Source organism: Chiloscyllium plagiosum, unplaced genomic scaffold (genome assembly GCF_037043375.1).
Source record: "Chiloscyllium plagiosum isolate Xiang-an unplaced genomic scaffold, Cpla_swu_hap1 HiC_scaffold_30, whole genome shotgun sequence".
NCBI lineage: Eukaryota > Metazoa > Chordata > Chondrichthyes > Orectolobiformes > Hemiscylliidae > Chiloscyllium > Chiloscyllium plagiosum.
In genome coordinates this window covers 4745932-4770932 of record NW_028270168.1, presented here as the reverse complement: position 1 = coordinate 4770932, position 25001 = coordinate 4745932, and the positions used below count along the sequence as shown (strand labels likewise).

Sequence of the window (25001 nt, the reverse complement as noted above, 5' to 3'; positions counted from 1 at the left end):
TCTGAGGGATTTACTCTCTCTGCAGCACGGCCCACTTGACCAGCAAGGCACAGCCATTGGGAGAAAGATAATGAGGTTTCTGGTGTGGAGGAGTGAGCAGAGCAGAGGACGTGCAGGGTTAGTAATGTGAGGAAATGGAGGCAGGGTGCTGGAGATGAGGGAAGAGGCTGTCCGGCTGTCCTCAGTCACTGGAATGGACATGTTGCCATGCCGGGAAGAGCTGTGAGTCTGAGTGAGTCAATAAATAGTCCCTGCAAAGAAAAATTACATGTTTTGCTTTTTTTTTCTCTCCACCCAGCTTGGGTTTTGGCATGTGGGGAGCAGGAGCTTTTCTCCAGGGTGACCTTTAGATGTATCCCCACCCAAAGAAGGAAAGAGACAACTTGCAACGCTGGAATCTTAGCCTGCAGTGTCTGTCAGGCAGTTCATCTGATATTGTCAGTTTGGGAAATTAGAGGCTGACTAAAAGAACCCCAGTCAGACTCTTACCTTTAACATGATTCTGACTGAACCTAATTGCCTGCCTGCCCGGTCAAGATAATGGTATTCCAAATGTGCTTCTTCAGCTAAAATGAATGATGCTGGGAACAGGGTAGGGAATCTGGCCAGCATTGGAAATCTTCTGGCCCCACCAATCACTGCTTTTCCCTTTAGCACTCCCTTCTGACTGGACACCAAATGAGACCCTCATGAGAAGCCACCATACTCCATGGATTACATTGTCTCAGAAACTCTCTGAATCTATAGAGTTCTAAATAAAGCAGCAGGCGGTGCTGCAGGAAGCAATTTTGGTCGCTCTGCTATGACTAAAATCAACATTATTTTGACAAAGAAATTTCAATATTTTATTGGTGATTTTTACTTTAAGGTTGGTTCAGGGGTAGAGCATATCTCTCTGAATGGAGGTTACATCCTTAGCTTGGCTCTCTCAGATGGCCATGGAAGATCTTAGGATCTTGTTTTGAGGAAGATGAAGGAAGATCTTTCTGGTCTCTGAGATAGTAGAGCCATAGAGTCATACAGCACGGAAACAGACCCTTTGGTCCATCCAGTCGAAACTGAACACAGTCCTAAACTAAATTAAATGAGTCCCACCTGTCTTCTCCTGGCCAATATCCCTCCAAACCTTTTGTTTCATGTACCTATCCAAATATCTTTTAAATGTTGTAATTGTGCCCACGTCCACCACTTCCTCTGGAAGTTCATTCCATATCTGAACCATCTGTGTAAAACATTTGCCCATCTTGTCTTTCTTAAATCTCTCTCCTCTCACCTTAAATATGTGCCCCACCACCCCAGTCTGGAAACCCCTCATACAACTACCATTAACCTCATCTATACCCCCCATGATTTTATTAACTTCTATAAGGTCACTTCTCAACCTCCTGCACGCCAGTGAAATTTGGCAATCATTAAAAATGTCAGTTTTGCAGTGCTCTTTCTGGGAAAGGGTTGGATAGCTCAGTTGGCTGGATGGCTATTTTGAAATGCAGACTGATGCCAACAGCATGGGTTCAATTCCCACACTGGCTGAAGTCACTATGAAGGACTGTCCTCAATCTCTCCCCTTGCCTGAGGCATGGTAACCCTCAGGTTAATGAGGCAGCAGCTTAACTCCTTCCTGAATCTTGCTGTGCACCAACAGGCTTTTCCTACATCACAATAGTGACTATGCTACAAAAGCACTTATTGCCTGTGAGGCACTTGGGGCCATCTGGAGGTTGTGAAAGATGCTATATAAATGCAAGTCTTCCTAAAGTGTGACTTTACATCTGCACTGCTCTGTGAAAACTTCCTATAATTCCCTACAGTGTGGAAGCAGGCCATTTGGCCCATCGAGTCCACATTGACACTCAGAAGAGCACCCCACCCAGATCCACCTCATCCATATAACCCTGCATTCCCTTTGGCTCACCCACCTAGCCTGCATATCCATGGATGGCCAATGCACTCTAACCTATACATGCTTGGACTGTGAGAGGAAGCCCATGTCGACACAGGGAGGATGTGCAACAGACAATCACCTGTGGCTGGAATCGAACCCTGGGATCCCTAATGCTGTGAGGCAGTAGTGCTGACTACTGAGCCACTGTGCCACCGTTGATAACTAATAAAAGATAAATTATTCCCCGTCTGCCAGAACTGATTGGTGTCACTGCAATGAAGTCGTTATTTCCTGTGTAGAATGAAACAAACAGTACTCACCAGTAAAAAAACAGTGGGAGGAGGGTTTTCATCTGGCAACAAACAACATTAACAGTGCCGGATTTTCCAAAGTGTGAACAGCTACAGCACTGAAGCTCTGCTGCTAAGGAGATTTCTACGTGATTATTTAATCAACAGAAACCAAAACCTGCAGTGGAGTGTATAAAAATAGGTAACTTCTAAAAGATGAGTAATAGAATGTCACAACCGTTCATTGAGCTTCAGAAAGTATATTACGTAGCATTGTGTGCTCTTGGGATTCCAGGTATAAATCTTTTATCTCTTTTCTGTAATGTAAAGCTTAACTTCAACTGTTTGTGTTTTGAAGTGTTTGACAATTATACTTGAGAACTTCTGTTCGCTGAATGTGGCAATATTGATGTATTCAGAACCTCTAAAGGTCTGGGAAATAAGAGCAAATTACTGCAGATGCTGGAATCTGCACTGAAACCAAAAGGTGCTGGAGGTCCCAGCAGGTCAGACAGCATCCATGGATACTCCCTGACCCACTGTGATCTCCAGCGTTTATTGTTTTCAAGGTTTGGAGAATGTTGGATTCTCTCCAGCAAACTAGCTGATATCGTCAAGATTCGGAGATGCCGGTGTTGGACTGGGATGTACAAAGTTAAAAATCACACAACACCAGGTTATAGTCCAACAGGTTTAATTGGAAGCACACTAGCTTTCAGAGCGACGCTCCTTCATCAGGTGATTGTCACCTGATGAAGGAGCGTCGCTCCGAAAGCTAGTGCTTCCAATTAAACCTGTTGGACTATAACCTGGTGTTGTGTGATTTTTAACTTTGATATCGTCAAAACTGCTTCAGAAATCTTATAACCTGTCTTTATTTTATCTTGCTTTACTTTGCAAATATTTTTCTTTAAATGTGAAGCAATCATGTGATCCTAAAAACAAATTTCACAGAGAGCTACAATTACTGGATGTCTGGAAAACAAAAAGAATGCTCAGGTAACAACAATGAAAACACCGTCATGTTACTTGTTAACACTTCCACCTCGATCCTAGAATCTTTACAGTGTTGAAGAAGGCCATTTGCCCAATACTGATCCTCCAAAGACCATCCTACCCAGAGCATCCCTCCCCTATCCCCATAACCCTGCATTGCCCATGGCTAACCCACCTCGCGTGCACACTATGAGCAATTAAGCATGGGCTAACCCACCCTAACCCGCACATCTTTGGACCGTGGGCGGAAACTGGAGTGCACCCGGAGAAAACTCATGCAGACACGGGGAGAATGTACAAACTCCACGCACCCCAGGTCCCTGGTGCTGTGAGGCAGCAGTGCTGACTGCTGAGCCACCATGCTGCCTTTAGTTGGGAGGTTGTGGGTTCAAGTCCCACCCCAGAGTTGAGTGCAGAGGTCTTGGGCGAGTGTGTGCCACTGAGGGAGTGCTACACAGTTGCAGTTATGGGTTTAGGGTGAGATGTTAAACTGAGGTTCTGTCAGGGAAGTATAAAAGATCCTACGGCACTCTTTCACAGAAGAGCGGGGAAGTTCTCCCCAACATCCTGGGGCCAATATTCATCCCTCAAAGGGGTTATCGAGTATTTTTTACATTGCAAATTGTGAGATCTTGCTGTGCATACATATGCTTTATTGGTCAGAGCATTGAGTATAGGAGTTGGGAGGTCATGTTACAGCCATACAGGACATTGGTTAGGCCACTTTTGGAATATTGTATGCAATTCTGGTCTCCCTGCTTTGGAAGGATGTCGTGAAACTTGAAAGGCTTCAGAAAAGATTTACAAGCATGTTACCAGGGTTGGAGGGTTTGATCTATAGGGAGAGGCTGAACAGGCTGGGGCTGTTTTCCCTGGAGCATCGGAGGCTGAGGGGTGACCTCATAGAGAGTTATAAAATCATGAGGGGTATGGATAGGATAAATGGACAAGTCTTTTCCCTGGGTTGGGGGAGTCCAGAACTAGAGGATATAAGAGGGATCTAAGGGGCAACTTTTTCATGCAGAGGGTTGTGTGTGTATGGAATGAGCTGCCAGAGGAAGTGGTGGAGGCTAGTACAATGACAACATTTAAAAGGCATCTGGATGGGTATATGAATAGGAAGGGTTTAAAGGGATCTGGGCCACATGCTGGCAAATGGGACTAGATGGGAGGAGTTGTTGACAGTGAGGAAGGATGTGGCAGGTTACAGCAGGATATAGAGAAGCTGCAGAGCTGGGCAGAAAGGTGGCAAATGGAATTCAATGTAGCTAAGTGTGAGGTGATTCACTTTGGGAAGAATAACAAAAAGATGGGGTACTGGGCTAATGGTCGGATACTTGGTAGTGTGGATGAGCAGAGGGATCTTGGTGTCCATGTACACAGATCTCTGAAAGTTGCCACCCAGGTAAATAGTGCGGTGAGGAAGGCATATGGCGTACTGGCTTTTATTGGTAGAGGAATTGAGTTCCGGAGTCCTGAGGTCATGATGCAGTTGTATAAGACTCTGGTGCGGCCGCATCTGGAATATTGTGTGCAGTTTTGGTCGCCATACTATAGGAAGGATGTGGAGGCACTGGAACGGGTGCAGAGGAGGTTTACCAGGATGTTGCCTGGTATGGAAGGAAGATCGTATGAGGAAAGACTGAGACACTTGGGGCTGTTTTCATTAGAGAAAAGAAGGTTTAGGGGTGACTTGATTGAGGTGTACAAGATGATTAGGGGGTTAGATAGGGTTGACAGTGTGAACCTTTTCCCGCGTATGGAGTCGGGTATTACAAGGGGGCATAGCTTTAAATTAAGGGGGGGTAGATATAGGACTGAAGTTAGGGGTAGGTTCTTCACTCAGCGAGTCGTAAGTTCATGGAATGCCCTGCCAGTAGCAGTGGTGGACTCTCCCTCTTTATGGGCATTTAAGCGGGCATTGGATAGGTATATGGAGGATAGTGGGTTAGTATAGGTTAGGTGGGCTTGGATCGGCACAACATCGAGGGCCAAAGGGCCTGTACTGCGCTGTATTCTTCTATGTTCTATGTTCTATTAGGTTAGGATATCTGGCCAGCATGGACAAGTTGGACTGAAGTGTCTGTTTCTGTGCTGTACATCTCTATGACTCTATGCTGCTGCTCTTCCTACATTTCAAAATGTACTGCACTACCTGTAAAGAGCTTTGGGAAATCCTGTCATTGTGGAAAGTGTTATATAAAAACAATTTTTTTCTATTCTTTGTGAGCGTGTGATTTTGTTAGGTCAGAGATTTGTGTAAGTACTGTTCACTTTGAGAAAGAAGACAACTAAGAGTAGACACTTGTAACATATCCTTTGTTTTGTTTTGCAATTAAACTTTCACCTTTACACTTAGAAAAATGATTACTTTGTGTGAACCTACATGCATTGTTTTGAAATGAAATCTGAAGCCTTGAAGTAGACCTGCTATGTATATCCCATAACATTTTGGAGCTAAAACAGGCCATTCGGGTCATTGAATCTGTTCTACCGTTCAATGAGATCAGAGCTCCTCTGATAAACCTCAATTTTGCTTCCTTGCCTTTTCCCCTGACCCTGATTCCCTTCCTGATTAAAAACCTGCCAGTCTCAGACTTGAATATACTTAATGACCCAATTTCAACAGCTCTCTCTGGGGTAAAGAATTCCACAGACTCCCTTGGGAGAAGACATTCCTCCTCATTCTGGGCTTAAATTGGTGACTCTTTACTCTGATTCTATGACCTCTGGTTCGAAAACCTTCGAGATTGGATTGATAAAGTAAAATATCAGTTTGATTGCCACATAGAATACAAAACATGGTAAAGTGACTGAAATGCAGCTGGCATTAATACCAGCAAACTGAACTAAATCTCCTGAAAGCAACGTTAGAGATCAGCTTCTTTCTCAACAAAAGGAAACAAGAAAGCTCTGAGCAACAGGAACAATCTGTTGCCATATTCCTACTTACAGTCCGTTAAAAAGCAAATGTGACTGAATCTGAAGAGCAAAATGCCTACAATGCCTTTTACATGTTTTTGAAGGGCAGTGGTGACTTTTCAGACAGGGATGTTTGTGTTCTCTATGGTTTCACAAGGAGTGGGTGGTATGGTCCAAACCAGCCTTCATCTCCCATGACTGATTTTCTGGGAGAACGTGGTGTTGAGCTGCCTTCTTGAACCATTGCAGTCCGTGTAGTGTACAGACACGCACAATGCTGTTCCAGGATTTTCAGAAGGCAGCTCCAGAATTTTGACCCAGTGACATGGAAGGTAAGCTGATAAAATTCCAAGTCAGGTTGAAGTGTGGTTTGAAGGTAAACTTGCAAGTGATGGTGCTGGACTGGTCCTTTTTGATGGTGGAGGCTGTGGGTTTGGAAAGTCCATCAAAGGCATGACTGCAGTGCGTCTTGTAGATGGTATACATTGTGCATCTGGTGGTGCAGGGAGAGGTTGTTGGAGGTAGTGGATGGAATACCAATCGAGTGGGCATTTTTGCCCTGAATGATGAGAAAAAGTGGAAAGGCTGGCTCTGATCTTGGGGAGAAAGTAAGGACTGCAGATGTTGGAGATCAGAATCGAAAAGTGTGGTGCTGGAAAAGCACAGCCAGTCAGTCAGCATCTGAGCAGCAGTAAAGTCAATGTTTCAGGCATAATTTCCTGATGAAGAGCTTATGCCCGAAATGTCGATTCTCCTGCTCCTCAGATGCTGCCTGACCGGCTGTGCTTTTCCAGCACTGCACTCTTCGACTTTGGCTCTGATCTTGACTCTATCTGAAATACTCTTTGATTCAGATCAGAAAATGCTTGTGTTCCAATCTCTGTGCAGATTTTGTTGTTCATTTATGCGATGTGAGTATCACTGGCTAGGCCAGCTCTTATTTCCCATCCCTGTTTGCGCTTTCTAGTTCAGTGTCAACAACATTACTGTGGGTTTGGAGTCACACGTAGACCAGAACATGTAAGGATGTCAAATTTCTTTCAAATTCACTTCAGTGAGCCAGGGGTTTTCCAACAATCAGTAATAGTTGTCGCGGCATCATTTTGAGAATAGAACTCTTCTGAAGAACTGTCGTATCAGACCTGAAACTTAACTCTGTTTTCTCTCCAAAGATATTGCTTGATTTGTGGAGTTTCTCCAGCATTCCCAGTGTTCATTTCAGATTTTCAGCATCTGTAGAATTTTGCTTTTATCTTTCTATTTTTACTTTTTGAAATAACTGCACACAGGCCAGTATCCCGTCACCGAGTCACCCTTTATTTACACATGCACAGTACTTGGGCTCTGACCAGCCAGCTCAGAGCCAGACCCTAGTCTCAGGAGACTCTCTGAATCTCCTGTTTATATCTGTCAGCTAGGGCTCCCTGACTGACCCAGGTTAACAACCCCAATCAGGGAACGCATGGTCAATGAGATCCACCTGGCCCTTATTCCAATCACTACACATTTAAACTAAATAAAGTATTACTTTTGGACCCGCTTAAAATATCAAGTATTCTGGTAATTCACACCCTGATGATAGCTTAAGCTTTAACTTTTCTCAAATCTCTTCTCTCCCAAGTGTTAGTTCCCAAAATTATTTTTTCCCTTCAGCAGGAACTCCCATCATCTGTCAAACAGTTCCATGGAGGTGAGGAATGAAGACTACACTGCTTCCAACATTGGAAAGTCATGCTGTACGAAAAAGCTCCATTTAGCAGCTCCATCTTGAACTGATGTAGTTCACTCCCAGAAGCGTCAGTGAGACTAGCTGCCAGGTCTCAATCCGAGACCATCTGTTAACAAATGCCAGCATTTCCAGGCTACCCGAACAAAGAGTGGATGGTGTAAATAAAGAATCCAGTGTTCAGAGTAAGCACGAGAACTTTATGTTTCATGAATCTCATTGAAATGTTGAGTTGTTGTAAATCACCAGCTTCATTTCACTGAGGGAAATAAAGTCACCACAGTCTCACTCTCTAATGAGGAGTTTAAGTGGATGGTTGCCATGCCTTGGCTGAAGAGTGAGGTCTTCATTGTATCCTCACCAGTGGCAGGAACTGACCCTGTGCTGTTGGGTATTCATCTACATTCCAAACTAACTGTCCTGCCAACTGAGCTAACCAAACCCACTAAACTGATTGCCCTTGTTTAAAATTCAATATACATTGGACTTAACACCTGCTTTTCTGCAATACTGATTTAGTTTTACTTGTTGAACAATAATTAGGCTTCTGTACAATGTTTGTGAACTGATATTAACCTATTTGTGTTTCTCATGTGTTTGAAGGAAACCTGTTTGCAGTTTATATCATCTGTCATCGCCAATGCAGTTTCTCAAAAACGACGACTATTTATTTGACTGCTCTGGCTGTTTCAGACACCATCTGCCTAATCTGGGCAGCTATCTTGAATCTAGCAAAGCTGTGGCTGGGCCCAAATGCCAGCTGGGTCTACACCCCTTGGTGGTGCATGTCCATCATTTTGGAATATGGCACCATTCTCTGCTCGGTCTGGATTATTATGGCCTTCACTATTGAAAGGTATATTGTTATATCCAACAAGGGGCTGAGGTACCACATAACTAAACCAAAGAATGCCATCTGGGCTGTTATTACAGTTGTGACCCTTTCTTACATATCAGCATTCCTTGCTTTTCTATTGAATAAATTTGCCAGAAGGCCAGCGATGGTAAACAGATCTGTTTTAATGAATTACACTGGAGAATGTGCCATGTTCAGTAACACATACTTTCCAACAGCGATTTGGCTGAACACAATTATATCGGGCGGTGTTCCTTATCTATTGATCCTTGTCTTCAGTGTGCTGATAGCCTACCGCTTACACACAAAAACCAGGATTCATCCAGAATTTGAGAACACAGCATTCAAAATCACCAGAATAAAAATCAAGAAGTCACTTCAGATCCTGCTTGTTGTCTCATTCACTGCTGTTGCTCTTGGTCTGCCCCGATTCATTTCAGAGTGTTTACCACGTTCCTTGGGTGGTGTGAATTACTTTGATTACAACACAATTGCAAACATGATACCAGATATCTTGTTTATGCTACAATGGTTTAATTCTGCTATAAACTTCTGGCTCTTTAGTTCTGCGTCGTCTGCCTTTCGACAGGAGTGTGTGGCTATTGTCACCAGGCAGATCTGTAGGAAACAGGCTTCAAGGACTGTAGCAGCAGTACCTGTCGACTCCTTAAAGACAGTGTTCAGAAGTAATTACTGCTGTGCAGAATGAACGTGTTACCAGGAGCTTAAACTTACCAACAGAGGAGCTCGAGACACAAGTTTTCTGAGTTGCAGTTAACAGTTGGAAGCCTTTTGTTTTGCAATGTGTGTGACTGGCATTTGATTTGAAGCAAGGTACAGTTTTTGAATTGTTGAATCTAATTTGTATATTTATATGAATTGCTCAATGTAAAAATTTGGAAATACGCTAATTTCAGTTGGAGGTTCCAGAGGATAACTCAAGGCTTTTCATTTCCAGGATCAAGACATAGAACCAGCCTTTGTTTTCTTTCTTGATTACCTGTGAGCCTGTTGACAGAAATATGATTTGTCAGTTAGAACCCAGTCCCTCTCAGTAAAAACTTTTAACATAAAAATAACTTCAATCTCACAGAATCCCAGAATAGTTCTGGTGCAGAAAGAGGCCATTCAATCCATTGTGTCTCTCCCAGATCATTAAGGGAGCCTCATTACCTTGTGCTAATCTCCTGTTTTCTCCTTGTACTCTGGCGAATCACTTTTAGAACATAGAAAATTACAGAACAGTACAGGCCCTTCGGCCCTCAATGTTATGGTACCCTGAGAACCAATCTGAAACCCATCTAATCTACACTATTTCATTCTCATCCATGTGCCTATCCAATGACCATTTAAATGCAGTAAAGTTAGTGAGTCTACAACTGTTGCAGGCAGACCATTGCACACCCATACTATTCTGTGAGTAAAGAATCTACCTCTGACATCTGTCCTATATCTATCACGCCCCCAATTTGAAGTTATCCCCCTCGTGCTATCCATCACCATCCGAGGAAGAAGGCTCTCACTGTCCACCCTATCTAACCCTCTGATTATCTTATATGTCTCAATTAAGTCAACTCTCAACCTTATTCTCTCTAACTTTTATCCAAATAATCATCCAATGCCCCTCTTGAATGCCTCAGTTGAATCAGCCCCTATCACATTTCCAGGCAGTGTATCCCATCTGCTTGCTGTATGAAAAAGTCTTTCCATGTTTCACCCTGGCTTGTTATGCACATTACTTTAAATCTATATCCTCTTGTTACAAGTGGGAACAGTTTCTCCCTATCTACTCTAGTCAGTCACACATGATTTTGAAAACAACTATCAAATCTCCTCTCAGCCTTCCTTGCTCCAGGGAGAACTGTCCCAGCATCTTCACTCTATCCTCATCGATGAAGATTCTTATTTCTGGAACCACCCTTGTAAATTGCTTCTGCACTCTCTCCAATGCATTTAGATCCTTCCTGTAATGTGATAACTAGTATTTTTACACATTACTTCAGCTAAGGTCCAAAAAGTGTCTGATACAATCTGGGGCTAAACAGACAACTTAATTTATATTGATATAGACAATGGTAAAATGCAACAACAACGATGATGGAGTGTAATTGAGAGTTGGATTGATGCAGATTATTTGGGAGTAGAGGAAGTTTGACTCTGTGCCTAACATGACCAGAGATGCCTGTAGTTGATATTAATACCTGCTGTACTCTTCAGCAACATCTACCCCCTGACTTTGAATTGTACAATCATCCAGTAAAACCTGCAGTTTAAGTTCTCTTCTGGCAGGCGAGTGGAATCAGGGGCACACATTTGGAAATGCCACAGTGCAAAGCCTGGTTCTGTTGAAGGCTTGCTCAATGGACCCGACTTCCAATGGGGGTGACAAACATTAAACCATCGAGCATCCAAGGAACAGGAGAATCGACGTTTCGGGCATAAGCCCTTCTTCAGGAATGAGGAAAGTGTGTCCAGCAGGTCTGCAGGACACACATTCCTCATTCCTGAAGAAGGGCTTATGCCCGAAACGTCGATTCTCCTGTTCCTTGGATGCTGCTTGACCTGCTGCGCTTTTCCAGCAACACATTTTCAGCTCTGATCTCCAGCATCTGCAGACCTCACTTTCTCCATTAAACCATCGAGACCTTAGGTATCATGGAAACGTCAGAGAGCGATTAGCCATGAGGAAAATCCTGAACGCCTCTGAGCTGGTGACCAAAAATGAGACCGCACAAACTCAAAATCACTTTAAATTCAGCAGCTCCATTATTATCAATGACATTCTGAAATCTCCTGGCTCCCAGAATTCCATTTAGGAAAAGAAAATTAAGGAAAGGTATACTGGTATTGCAGGCTGTCCAGAGAAGGTTCACTTGCCCAATCCTGGATCTGGAGGGACCGTCTTATTTGGGAAGATTGAGTAGGTTGGGCCTGTATTCATTGCAGTTTAGAAAAGTGGAAGGTGACCTTGTTGAAACATACAGGGTTCTGAGGAAACTTGACCAGGTAGATGCAGAGAGATGGTTTCCCCTAACAGGAGAGGCTAGGACCAGAGGACATTATCTTAGAGTAAGAGGCCATTCATTAAGATAGAGATGAGGAGAGTTTTTTTTCTCTCTAAGCATAGTGAATTCTTTACAACAGAGGGCTGTTGGGGATGGGCCATTAAGTATATTCAAGGCTGAGAGAGAGACAGATGTTTAATCAGTAAGGGAATCAAGGGTTAGGGAAAAGGTTAGGGAAATTGGAGTTAGGGCTTGCCAGATCGGTCATGATCTGACGGAATGACAGAGCAGACTTGATGGGCTGAATGGTCTACTTCTGCTCCTGGACCTGAGGGTTTGATGGAGAATGTTTATTCTGAAGTACACATCTACTTCCAAAATTTTATACAAGAGTTGTATGTTCAGTTGAAAATCAACATAAAATATACATCGGCATCATTGAGGCAAAATGCCTGCCTGAAGGTGACCATTATCTTGATGTGATGGGAAGGTTTCTGTCTCCTTTGACCTTGAGAGCAATGCTAACGGCGGTATAACCTCTGACAAGGCCTGTCCAGGCCTGACAAGTTGAAAGTAACAGCCAGTTAAGCAGCCCACTCATATGGAAATAATCCAGAGACAAGATGTGTCTGTTACAGACTTATAAATATAAATTTCAACAAAGGCAAATCATGATCTGTTTAATGTAAAGACAGCAGCAAAAGTGTGGGTTAATTGCTTCATGCACCGTTGGACACAGGAGAATGGAATTGACAACTTGCATAATACAATCTGAGAGATGGCACTGATGGTGTGTAAGTTATGAAAACAATATATTTTATTTGTGGTATTGTTCTGTTATAGATATTAGGTAGTCTCTGACTCTAGTTGAATCTGCTCATCTGAATAAAACAGCATATTGTTTTAATTTTCAATCCTTGGCTCACTGTTAGATCATTGCCTGTAAGCTTATGCAATAATAAGTGGATTTATTTATGACTAAAAATGTGTTTCAATGCTGGTAAGACAAAATAAAGCTTAGCATTTATTTTAGTGGGTCCGTGTTCTCTCAATTAATTTCATAATTTTGGAGGAACATGATATCATAAATGTAGAGATAAAGGTTACGTTACAATTAGTTTGCACATGGCGCAATTCCTCTCCACTTTGTTTGTTCGAGCAGTTTGATTGTGTGTAAAAAAGGGTCTTGATTTGGCTCACTATTAGTCACAGGAAGCAGTAGAGCCATAGTCTGCAGTAAAACTCACTGACATTATTAATGCTTGAAGGCTAAGTATAAATGAAGACAATATTTTGCATAAGCTAAAACTTGTTGTTTCATTTTTACATTCACCTTTTCCTGATGTGTTACAGCTCAGCCCCAGGCAAGTTCCCCAATTCATTACAATTACAAACATTTCAGCTCCTGTGTGAGTGACAGATGCACCCACACCTTGCTCGGTAGCAATAAGGTTCAATTAAAACAATCCCTTTCCTTGTGTCTACCTTTCTCTCAGACCCAAAGGTACTTTTGCTTTAAAAGGAGCCAATTTAATCAGGCTTCCTTCAGTTAATAAAGAGTGAGTTTATTGATTCCTAAACTTGAGGAGGAATAATAATGTAATACACAGATTAGAACTAAGAGCTGAGTCCAAAATGATAAAAGTTAAAAATAAAAGATATATGATTATTCTCTGAACTATTCATAATAAGTAGATAGTTGAACATTGCTGTTTTTAGACTGATGGTTACTGCCACCATTTACATAGGCCAGCCAGCTTCATAATCCTTAACTTTGCCCATTTGACCATGAGTAAATTTCACCATTCAAAGTGGGTCCTTTTGCTGTGCTGCGTTGTTTTGTCTGGTCGTTTTCTCTGGTTTTCCTCAATGTGTTCCACTGAGGTAAATATTTATGTCCAAGCATTACAGAGAAATGTTTACTCCAGGGTCTTAGCAGTTAGTCAAACCTCCACCTGTGTAACTGTCAACTGTGTCTCAGTGGATCACCTCTCAGTCCTTCCAGGTTGTGGGTTCAAGTCTTATTCCAAGATGTCAAATTACAGCAGTCCAATGTTGCACTGAAGGAGGCCAGAACTATTGGAAAACATGGTGTTAGACCTGTCTGCTCTCTCAGCTGCATGTAACTTATCCCACCGCTCTATCTGAGGAAGTGCCAGGGAGTGGTGACACCTGATAAACTCAATAATATATATCCCACATGACTAGAAATGATTATCCAGTCATTATCATGTTGCAGTTTGTGGCAGCTTGCTGTGCAGAAGTCGTCTTCTACATTTTTACTACTTTAAAGGAACAAATCAAACAAAATGAAAGCAGAAGCCCCTGAGGTGCCCAGTAACAAAAATCAAATCATGATATTGTCACATCTATTGTTCAGACAGTGACTATGTTCAACATAAAAAGCTTTGGGATGCTGAGGTCATAGAAAGTGCTATAGAAATGCAAGCCTATCTTTGAAAACTCCTTTTCAAAATGTTGTGTCTTTTGTTGAATGGACGGTACACAAACTCAGTTCAGAATCCTTTCAATGGTATAATGGAACTGACACTGCCATCAATTCTCTGATAATATTAACAACTCAGCACAAAGGAAAGGAGTTCTGCACTTGGGTCTAAATCTGTAAGTGCAGAGGCCGTTTATTGCTGCCCATAACTGGCATTACAATTGTGTCAGCCACGTTTCCAATTAAGTTTACAGACACCACTTTTAGACCAGCATTATGGTACTGCAAAGCCAACTAATGCTAAAAGGAATGTTAAAATATTTACTTATTTTGGCAGGGTTTTAAAGATTCAGGGATGTTTTATTCTTGCTTTGTATTAGCTGTGTTCTGGTGATTCACTGATATTCCTTTCCCACTACCTTTTCCAGCAGAAATCACTGAGTGACATGTGATTTTCATAAGGTGAGTGGTCGAGACTGCAAGCTTCTCAATTACCACCACTGCGTCCTTTGCAGTCAAGGTGCAGGAGGTTTACATGTCACAGCACTGTTCATCTCCTTCATTTTAATGGAATTGGTGTTAGAAAGTTATCAGCAAGCAGCCCAGTGAAGAAATGATAAAACGCATCCCTGGCAGTTGGATTTATAATAACAGATAACCTTAGGTACCATCTGCTTGAGAAGCTATTGCTGGAAATGGTAATCTTCCCTCTGCCAGAATTTTTTTTAAACTCAATTCTGTGTGTGACAGAATTTATCATCTCCTGATATACAGCATGGAGCCATCTGGTGCGTGTGCAGGAGAGAAGGATTAGAGCTCAGAGGCAGTGCGCTTTTTGGGAGGATCTTTGGCTTCCAACTCGGAGCGGTTCTGCTGCGCCAACATTTCATGCTTCATTTGCTGTGTGCACAAACATCTCCACAAGTCAATTAAGGATGGCTTTTAAGATCTTGTGCCCACAGCACAAAGTTTGAAATGAAGAGAGGTCACACTATTATAGAATTATTTCTTTTATTCTTATTTTAAGAAGGTTTCCTGGAAATGCTGCCACTCTTGGTAATTACTTAATTGGACATCGTTTTGCTGAAACATGCATTTGGCAATGGTCCTCTTGATGCTGAGACTTGTCACTGTCTTTACAGCAACACTGTTTACAGGGTATATGTAAGGTAGGTAATCAGTTTCATGTCATGGTGACAAATCTTTGTGCACAATTGACAACTCTGCACTCAAAACTCGCTGTGAAGACAATCTTTATTATTTACATTGAAGATTAACTTCAAACAAAACGTGTGCACAAGGTTATACTCACTCTCTTAAACATGCTGATGTCCCTATTAATGCCAGGGATGGATTTTATTGAAGGATACTCCACTGCTGCACCTCAAATCAGCTTCAAAACTTTGTGTATTTTTTTAGATCAGCAAAGTGATAGGCCATACTGAAGAAGTTTTTAAAATTATAGAACATAGAGTAGTTACAGCACAGGAACAGGCCCTTCTACCTATAATGTTGTGCCGAATATGACGCAAAATTAAACTAATTCATTCTGCCTGCCCTTGGTCCATATCTTGCCATTCCTTGTATATCCATGTGTTTATCGAAAAAGTCCTTTAAATGCCCCTAACATATCTGCCTCCACCACTACCCCTGGAGTGTGTTCCAGACTCCTACCCCTCACATCAATTGACATGTAATGTTCATGAACATAGTAACAGAAGAATGGGGAGCAGGTGTAGTCCAGCCGATGAAGCTGCTCTGTCACTTTCCAAGCGGCTGAGTGAACCATCACATCCAATCTCCTTTCCCACTCCAACTCCAGAAAAAATATCAGAGGTAAGGCCATTCCTACTCTGGGGGCTTGCTCCATTGATATTCACTGTCCAGAGGTCTGTGATGCAAGGTATGTGATTTATATCTTAATTTCATTTATTTTACAGTTTGGACTTTGAACTAGAGGCATATGAGATTTCTCTATGTGGGAAGAGGATTTACACACACATATACACATATATATATAAAACATAGAACAGTACAGCACATTACAGGCCCTTTGGCCCATGATATTGTGCCAAGCATTTATCTTAATCTAAGACCAACCAAATCCACACACCCCTCAATTTACTGCCATCCATGTGCTTGTCCGGCAGTCACTTAAATGTCCCTCATGTTTCTGACTCTACTACCACGCACCCACCACTCTCTGTGTAAAGAACCTACCTCTGACATCTGCCCTACACATTCCTCCAATCACCTTAAAATTATGACCCCTTGTGACAGCCATTTCTGCTCTTGGGAAAAGTCTCTGGCTATCTACTCTATCTATGCCTCTCAATACCTTGTACACCTCTGTCAAGTCACCTCTCTTCCTTCTTCTCTCTAGCATGGAAATCCCAAGCTCACTCACTCTCTCTTCATCAGACAAGCCCTCCAATCCTGGCAGCATCCTGGCAAATCTCCTCTGAATCCTGTCTAAAGTATCTACATCCTTCCTATAATGAAGTGACCAGAACAGGACACAATATTACAAATGTCGCCTAACCAGGGTTTTATAGAGTTGCAGCAAAACCTCATGGCTCTTAAACTCAATCCCCCAGTTAATGAAAGCTAAAACACCATATGCTTTCTTAACAACCCTATCAACTTGAATTCCATCTGCCACTTCTCAGCCCAGCTCTGCATCCTGTCAATGTCTTGTTGTAGCCTGCAATAGCCCTCAGCATTATCTACAACACCACCAACCTTTGTGTCATCGGCAAACTTACTAATACACCCTTCCACTTCTTCAGTTAAGTCATTTATAAAAACTACAAAGAGCAGAGGCCCAAGAATAGATTCCTGTGGAACATCACTGGTCACCGACCTCCCGGCAGAATACTTTCCATCCACTACCACTCGCTGTCTTCTTTGGGACTGCCAATTCTGTATCCAGACAGCCATTTTTCCCTGTATCCCATACCTCATAACTTTCTGGATGATCCTACTGTGGGGAACTTATCAAATGCCTTACTGAAATCCATATACATCACATCGACTGCTCGACCTTGGTCAACTTGTCTCATCACATCCTCAAAGAACTCAATAAGGCTTGTGAGACATGACCTGCTCCTCACAAAGCCATACTGACTGTCTTTAATCAAACTATGTTTTTCCAAATAGTCATAAATCCTATCTCTCAGAACCCTTTCCAGTACCTTGCTTACCACAGACATAAGACTAGCTGGTCTGCAATGCCCAGGGATTTCCCTATTCCCTTTCTTGAACAGAGGAACAACATTCATCCCCCCTCCTGCCATCCAGTACTACTCCAGTGGAGAGTGAAGATGCAAAGATCATCACCAGAGGTGCAGCAATCTTATTCCTCACTTTGCTAAGTACCCTTGGATATATCTGTTCTGGCCCTGGGGACTTACCTATCTTGATACTTTCCAGAATTTCCAGCACATCTACTTTCTTAAGATCAATCTGCTCAAGCCTATTAACCTGGTTCACGGTATTCATATTATCAACAAGGTCACTCTCCCTAGTGAATACTCAAGCAAAAAAACTAATTTAGGGCCTCCACTACCCCTTCAGATTCCAGACACAAGTTCTCTCCACTATATCTGATCAGTCTGACCTTCTCTCTGATCATTCCCTTATTCCTGACATAGGTGTAGAACGCCTTTGGGTTTTCCCTAATCCTTCCTGCCAAGGCTTTATCGTGCCCCCTCCTAGCTCTCCCCAGTCCATTTTTGAGTTCTTTCCGAGCTACCCAGTAATCCTCTAAAACTGTGCCAGATCCTTGCTACCTCAACCTTAAGTAAGCTTCCTTCTTCCTCTTGACAAGAAGCTCCTCTTCTCATGTCATCCAAGGCTCCTTCACCTTACCATTCTTTGCCTGTCTCAGTGAGACAAAGTTATCCAACACCTGCAAAAAATGCTCCTTAAACAGCCTCCACATTTCTGTCATGCATTTCCCATCAAACGATTGTTCCCAATTTATAATCCATAGCTCCTGTCTAATAGCAGTAGAATTTCCTCTTCCCCCGATTAAGTACCTCCCCATACTGTCTGTTCCTATCCCTCTCCATGGCTATGGTAAAGGTAAGGCAGCTGTGGTCACTGTCACCGAAATGCACTCCCACCGAGAGATCTGACACCTGGCCTGGCTTGCTGCCTAGCACCAAATCCAATATGGCCTCCCCTCTAGTCAGCCTATTTACATATTGAGTCAGGAATCCTTCCTGGACTACACACCTGACAAAATCAGCTCCATCCTGACCATCTGCACAAAGGAGATTCCAATCAATATGGGAGAAGTTGAAGTTACCCTTAACAACAACTCTGTTACATCTGCCCCTTTCCAAGATCTGCTGTCCAATCTATTCTTCCATCTCTCTGCTGCTATTGGGGAGTCTATAGAAAACACCCAATAAAATGACTGCTCCTTTCCTGTTCCTGACTTCCACCCATACTGACTCAGTAAACAAACCCTCCACAACCTTCTTTTCTGCAGCTGTGATGCACTCTCTAATTAACAATGCTACTCCCCCTCCTTTTTACCCCCCTCCCTGTTCTTTTCAAAAGATGTAAACCCTGGAACATCCAGTAGCCATTCTTGCCCCTGTGAATTCCATTTCTCCGTTATGGCCACAACATCATAGTTCCAAGTACTGATCCATACTCTTAAGTTCATCACTCATTCCTGTCACTCCTTGCATTGAATGAGGCACACTTTCACCCATCCCTTTGCTCTAGCACCTGACAGACGCTCTATATTCTCATTTCTGCCCATTCAACATCTACCCTCTCCTCTGATCTGTAGCTCTGATTCCCATCCCCCCAACAAACTAGTTTAAACCCTCCCAAAGTGCTCAAGCAAAACTCCCGCCCAGGACATTGGTGCTCCTCCAGTTTAAGTGCAATCTTTCCTTCATGTACAGTCCCATCTTCCCCAGAAGGTACCCCAATGATCTACGTATCTGAAGCCCTCCCTCTTGTACCAGCCCTGTAGCCACGTGTTTAGCTGCACTCGCTCCCTGTTCCTCACCTCATTAGCACGTGGCACTGGTAGTAATCCTGAGATTACTACTCTGCTCATCCTGCTTTTTAGCTTCCAACCGAACTCCCTGAAATCACTTTTTAGATCTTTATCCCTTTTCCTAGCTATGTCATTGTTGCCAATGTGCACCATGACTTCTTAGTGATCTTTTTAAAATGTAGCCATGGTGATTTCTTTAAAAACAGATTATGAAAGATTTACTGATGAGTAATATGGTTTCGCTTTCCTTGGGTGAATTTTACAACAATCAGTTTTGTAATAGATTTCACACAAAAGGATCCAGAACTTTTTTTTGCTTTAGGAGAAACATCTATAACTTGACGAAAGCCTTTCTGGTTTCAGCTTGGCAGGTTTTTTATAAGTCTTGGCTAAACTTGGATGTATAAGATATCTGGTGTTGAAGAAGGGACAAAGTTTAGAACTGTTAAGAAATAGGCTACCTCAGTGTAAGGAGTTTTACTTGAAAGTTCCAGACCAGAAGAATTTGGTCAAAATCTTGACAGGGTTATTTGAAGCTGAGAAAATCTAAGCTCATTTGTACGAAGACTCCAAGATTAGACTGTTGGGTTCTCAAGATGGGGAGTTGAAACCATAATTAAGTTAAGTCCTATGTAAGAGCTAGAGAAGGCAACTCCTTCAGGTGTATTATGAAGGAGTGCCATTGGGATGAATGGAATTATGTTTTACCATGTCCTTTAAACTTTTGTTATAATAAATAGTTGAGTTTTTTATATATTGGTTTTTTGCATAATAAGTATCTGTTTTATTGTTAAAGCTATCATCTGTGCTTGTGTCTCAGTGAAATAAATTCCTGTTTGTATCAAAAATTAAAATATGATTAGTTGGGATCACAGAGGTGCAGTAATTGCTTTAAGGTGAGAATTCCACTTCAATCTGCCATCCTTGTCTGGTCTGGCCGACATGTGACTAAACTCCCTCAGCAATATGGTGCCCTCTCAACTGCCCTCTGAAATGGCTCAGCAAGCAATTAGTTATCATGAAACCTTAAAGAAATGAGACCAGGCAGATCATTTGGCATTGACTTAGACAACAGAAACAACATCAAAATAAGTTGGTACTGCTACATCCTCCTTGGTACTATCTGGGGCAGGTGCCTACAGGATGCATTGCAAAATACACCAAAGATCCTTAGACAGCACCTTCCAAACCCAACACCAGTTCCATCTAGGCAGCAGATACATAGGAACACCACTCCCTGCAAGTTCCCCTCTCAGTCACTCACCATCCCAACTTGGAAATATATCGCCGTTCCTTCACTGTTGCTGAGTCAAAATCCTGAAATTCCCTCCCTTAGGGTATCATGGGTCAACCCACAGTACACAGACTGTAGCTCACCACCACCTTCTCAAAGGCAACTAAGGACGGGCAATAAATGCTGGCCAGCCAGTGATGCCCATGTCCCCTGAATGAATAAAAAATAACAACCTGGCAAGGAGGTCTCACCTCAGAGTACTAAAATGTTGTGCTGGAAAAACACAGCAGGCCAGACAGCAACCGAAGAGCAGGAGAATCGATGTTTCGGGCATAAGCCCTTCTTCAGGAATGAGGCTGGTATGCCAAGTGGGCTGAGATAAAAGGTAGGGGGGAGGGAATTTGGGGAGGGGCGCTGGGAATACGATAGGTGGAAGGAGATGAGGGTGATAGGCCGGAGAGGGGGTGGGGGCAGAGAGGTCGGGAAGGAGATTGCAGGTCAAGAGGGTGGTGCTAAATCTGGGGGTTGGGACTGAGATAAGGTGGAGGGAGGGGAAATGAGGAAGCTGGAGAAATCTACATTCATCCCGTGTGGTTGGAGGGTTCCTAGGCGGAAGATGAGGCGCTCTTCCCCCAGGCGCCGTGTGGCCAGGGTCTGGTGATGGAGGAGGCCAAGGACCTGCATGTCCTTGGCGGAGTGGGAGGGGGAGTTAAAGTGTTCAGCCACAGGGCGGTTGGGTTGGGTTGGTGTGGGTGTCCCAGAGGTGTTCTCTGAAACATTCCGCAAGTAGGCGGCCTGCCTCCCCAATGTAGAGGAGACCACATCGGGTGCAGCGGATACAGTAAAAGATGTGTGTGGAGGTGCAGGTGAATTTGCGACGGATATGGAAGGATCCATTGGGGCCTTGGAGGGAGGTGAGGGCGGAGGTGTGGGCGCAAGTTTTGCACATCTTGCGGTTGCAGGGGAAGGTGGCGGGAGTGAAGGTTGGGTTGGTGGTGGGTGTGGACCTGACAAGGGAGTCGCGGAGGGAGTGCTCTCTCTCAAATTTACCTGGACCGTCTCAGACTCCTCCCTCCCCTTCCTAGACCTCTCCATTTCTATCTCAGGCGACTGACTCAACACAGACATTTACTACAAACCGACCGACTCCCACAGCTACCTAGATTACATCTCCTCCCACCCTGCCCCCTGTAAAAAGGCCATCCCATATTCCCAATTCCTTTGCCTCCAACGCATCTGCTCCCTGGAGGACCAATTCCAATACCGAACAACCCAAATGGCCTCCTTCTTCAAAGACCGTAATTTCCCCTCCGACGTGGTCGACGATGCTCTCCACCGCATCTCCTCCACTTCCCGCATCTCCGCCCTTGAACCCCACCCCTTCAATTGCCACCAGGACAGAACCCCACTGGTCCTCACCTACCACCCCACCAACCTCCAGATACATTATATCATCCTCCGTCATTTCCGCCACCTCCAGACAGACCCCACCACCAAGGATATATTTCCCTCCCCTCCCCTATCAGCGTCCCGTAAAGACCACTCCCTCTGTGACTCCCTCGCTAGGTCCACACCCACCACCAACCCAACCTCCACTCCCAGCACCTTCCCCTGCAACTGCAAGAAGTGCAAAACCTGCGCCCACACCTCCCCCCTCACCTCCCTCCAAGGCCCCAATGGATCCTTCCATATCTGTCGCAAATTCACCTGCACCTCCACACACATCATTTACAGTATCCGCTGCACCCGATGTGGCCTCCTCTACATTGGGGAGACAGGCCACCTACTTGCGGAACGTTTCAGGGAACACCTCTGGGACACCCGCACCAACCAACCCAACCGCCCTGTGGCTGAACACTTTAACTCCCCCTCCCACTCCACCAATGACATGCAGGTCCTTGGCCTCCTCCATTGCCAGACCCTGGCCACATGACGCCTGGAGGAAGAGCGCCTCATCTGCCGCCTAGGAACCCTCCAACCACACGGGATGAATGTAGATTTTTCCAGCTTCCTCATTTCCCCTCCCTCCACCTTATCTCAGTCCCAACCCCCGGATTCAGCACCGCCCTCTTGACCTGCAATCTTCTTCCCGACCTCTCTGCCCCCACCCCCTCTCCGGCCTATCACCCTCACCCTCACCTCCTTCCACCTATCGTATTCACAGCGCCCCTCCCCCAAATTCCCTCCTCCCTACCTTTTATCTCAGCCTGCTTGGCACAGCAGCCTCATTCCTGACGAAGGGCTTATGCCTGAAACGTTGATTCTCCTGCTCCTCGGATGCTGCCTGACCTGCTGCGCGTTTCCAGCACGACATTTTTCAACTCTGGTACTTCAGCATCTGCAGTCCTCACTTTCTCCTAGCTCACCTCAGAGTACTGCCAGCTAATCAAACTGAACTGGACCAGCCACATATAAATGGCAACAAGAGTAGGTCAGTGGCTAGGAATCCCGCAGTAACTCACCTCCTGATGCCCAAAGCCTGTCTTCTGCATGCAAAGGACATGAGGACTGTGATGGAGTACTCTTCATTTGTCTGAATGAGTGAAGTTCCCATTGCACTCTACAAAGCTCAACACTGGTCCCCCCTATCCTGATCTCCTTCAAGCTGTTTAAAAACATCTGCATAAATGAACAATCACATTCCTCTCCGTGCCAGCCACGTTTTAATTTGGGCATGGGAGTATTGGCATCAATTAAAATTTCAACACTCTGCTTATATAATGGGCAGGCTGCTGACATTAGCACCCACCCACATCCATATAATGGGGGTAAGGTCAGGGACGGGTGGGATGCTGGTGAGTTAAGCACTGTCTGAATGTGATATGCCTCTCCAGACAAACATACCAAAGTAACACATAATAACCAACTCCTGCAGCCTGTCTTGAGAATATCACAGATGAAGAGCATCACAGCAGTTACAATGAACAATTCTAGGCCGGTCACATCTTGTGACAGAAAAAGCTTATCGGTCACAAAATATTTCACCTCTAATAATAAAAGGTTAGGTCCAGTCTCCTCAAAATAAACTGAATAAAGAGTCAAAGTAGAGGAGAATATCCCTAAGATAGATTGGGGTATCCAGCAGTAATTTAGTATGTGGCGTTTAATTGTGGCTTTCAAAGAGAGATGAGGGAAGGACTTCGCTCTGGTGTTATATGTGGCTTTAGAAATAAACCACCATCATGTTAACAAGTTTACTCAGTTTAAAAATCAAGTTGCTGCTTCTAATCTTCTGCAGTGTCGTCATGTTTTGCAATTGGGACACGAAAATGAACAGCGATTAGGTCCACGATAAAAACATATCTCAATGAAATGCGAACCTTTAGTGATGGAACAAATCACTGAATCAAACACCTTAGAACTGCTTTTAAAAGGCTGCATCAAGCTAGTCACTCCTCTCATCACCAGTGTGTGGTAGTCATCATCACATTGATAACCTTTCATTTAGAACGCCATTCACATCATCACACTGGATAAGAAAAGGACCACATTTCAAAAAATTATGTGACAGTTAAAGTGGTATGGGAACTCTTTATAGAGGATGGAAAAAAATTACTAAAAATTGTAACATTATTTATTTATGATTCAATATGAAAATTGTATGATAGCATCACTTTGCATCATAAATATTTACACTGCAAATTTACATCTGTTTTCTGGTTTACAGAAATGGGTGATTAAAATCACACAAGGATTGACTGACAGTATCATTTTTTTTAACGTTTCCTTGCTTTAATGACTTGCCTCTGACTGTTAATTGCCAGTTACCCAGGAGAAGAAATCCAGTCTTCAGAAACATGGTCAAAATTACATGGAATACACATTACGGCAGAACGTTTTGCCAGAGCGTGTAGATTGAAATTGAGCTTAAGTCAAAAAATGGATTTGTACCTGTAAATTTCTGGCTTAAACAGAAGTCTGAACCAACACCAACAATAAAAGTTTGCCTTTATATAGCGCCTTTAATGTAGTAAAGCATGACAAAGCACTTCGTAGCAGCAGTGACTAAACAAAATTTGACAATGTGTTACTGAGGGAGGCTGCCAAAAAACTTAGTCAAAGTGTCAGATTTGAATAACATCTCAGACACCTGGAGTTATTGGGATCAACTAAAAACAGAGATTCTCATGGAGTCATAAATAAAAGGGCATCAATAGCATGAGGACTGTAGGGCTGGACGAGGTTACAGAAATGGTATGGAGTGAGAACTTGGAGGAATTAAAAACAAGAAGACAACATTTTCTAAGGATAGGCTCTGTTTAAGCAGGATCCACCATGAGTCAGTCCAACTGTCACTTACGGATAAACCTCCTGAAAGTAAGTATATTTACTCACAGTCCTAACATGTTCATTCTAGGTACAGATGGCCTTTTAAAAGACTCCAAAGTTAATTAATGAATTAGTAAAATGCAGATGTCAAGTTAATAATGACAGAAAATTCAGAAGTGAGAAGGTTGATAGTGTCTGGTCCTATTATTATAACTTTCAGTTACTTTTCAAATTTGTTACCTGCATTCGATCATGTGGAACAGTCCATCTTCCACAGCTATACTGGCACCACCCCCCACCTTTTCCTCCGCTACATCGATGATTGTATTGGCATTACCTCGTGCTCCCA

The 25001-nt window shown here is 43.4% G+C and overlaps 1 protein-coding gene across 1 annotated transcript; it reads left to right on the top strand.

Annotated features, from left to right (window-relative positions):
• Positions 1-2391: 2391 nt before the first annotated feature.
• LOC122563374 (putative G protein-coupled receptor 139) lies at positions 2392-9384 on the top strand. Its single transcript, XM_043717114.2, has 2 exons — positions 2392-2470; positions 8423-9384. Exons 1-2 carry the CDS (start codon positions 2392-2394, stop codon positions 9382-9384), a joined length of 1041 nt encoding a protein of 346 aa, XP_043573049.1.
• The last annotated feature ends 15617 nt before the right edge of the window (positions 9385-25001 follow it).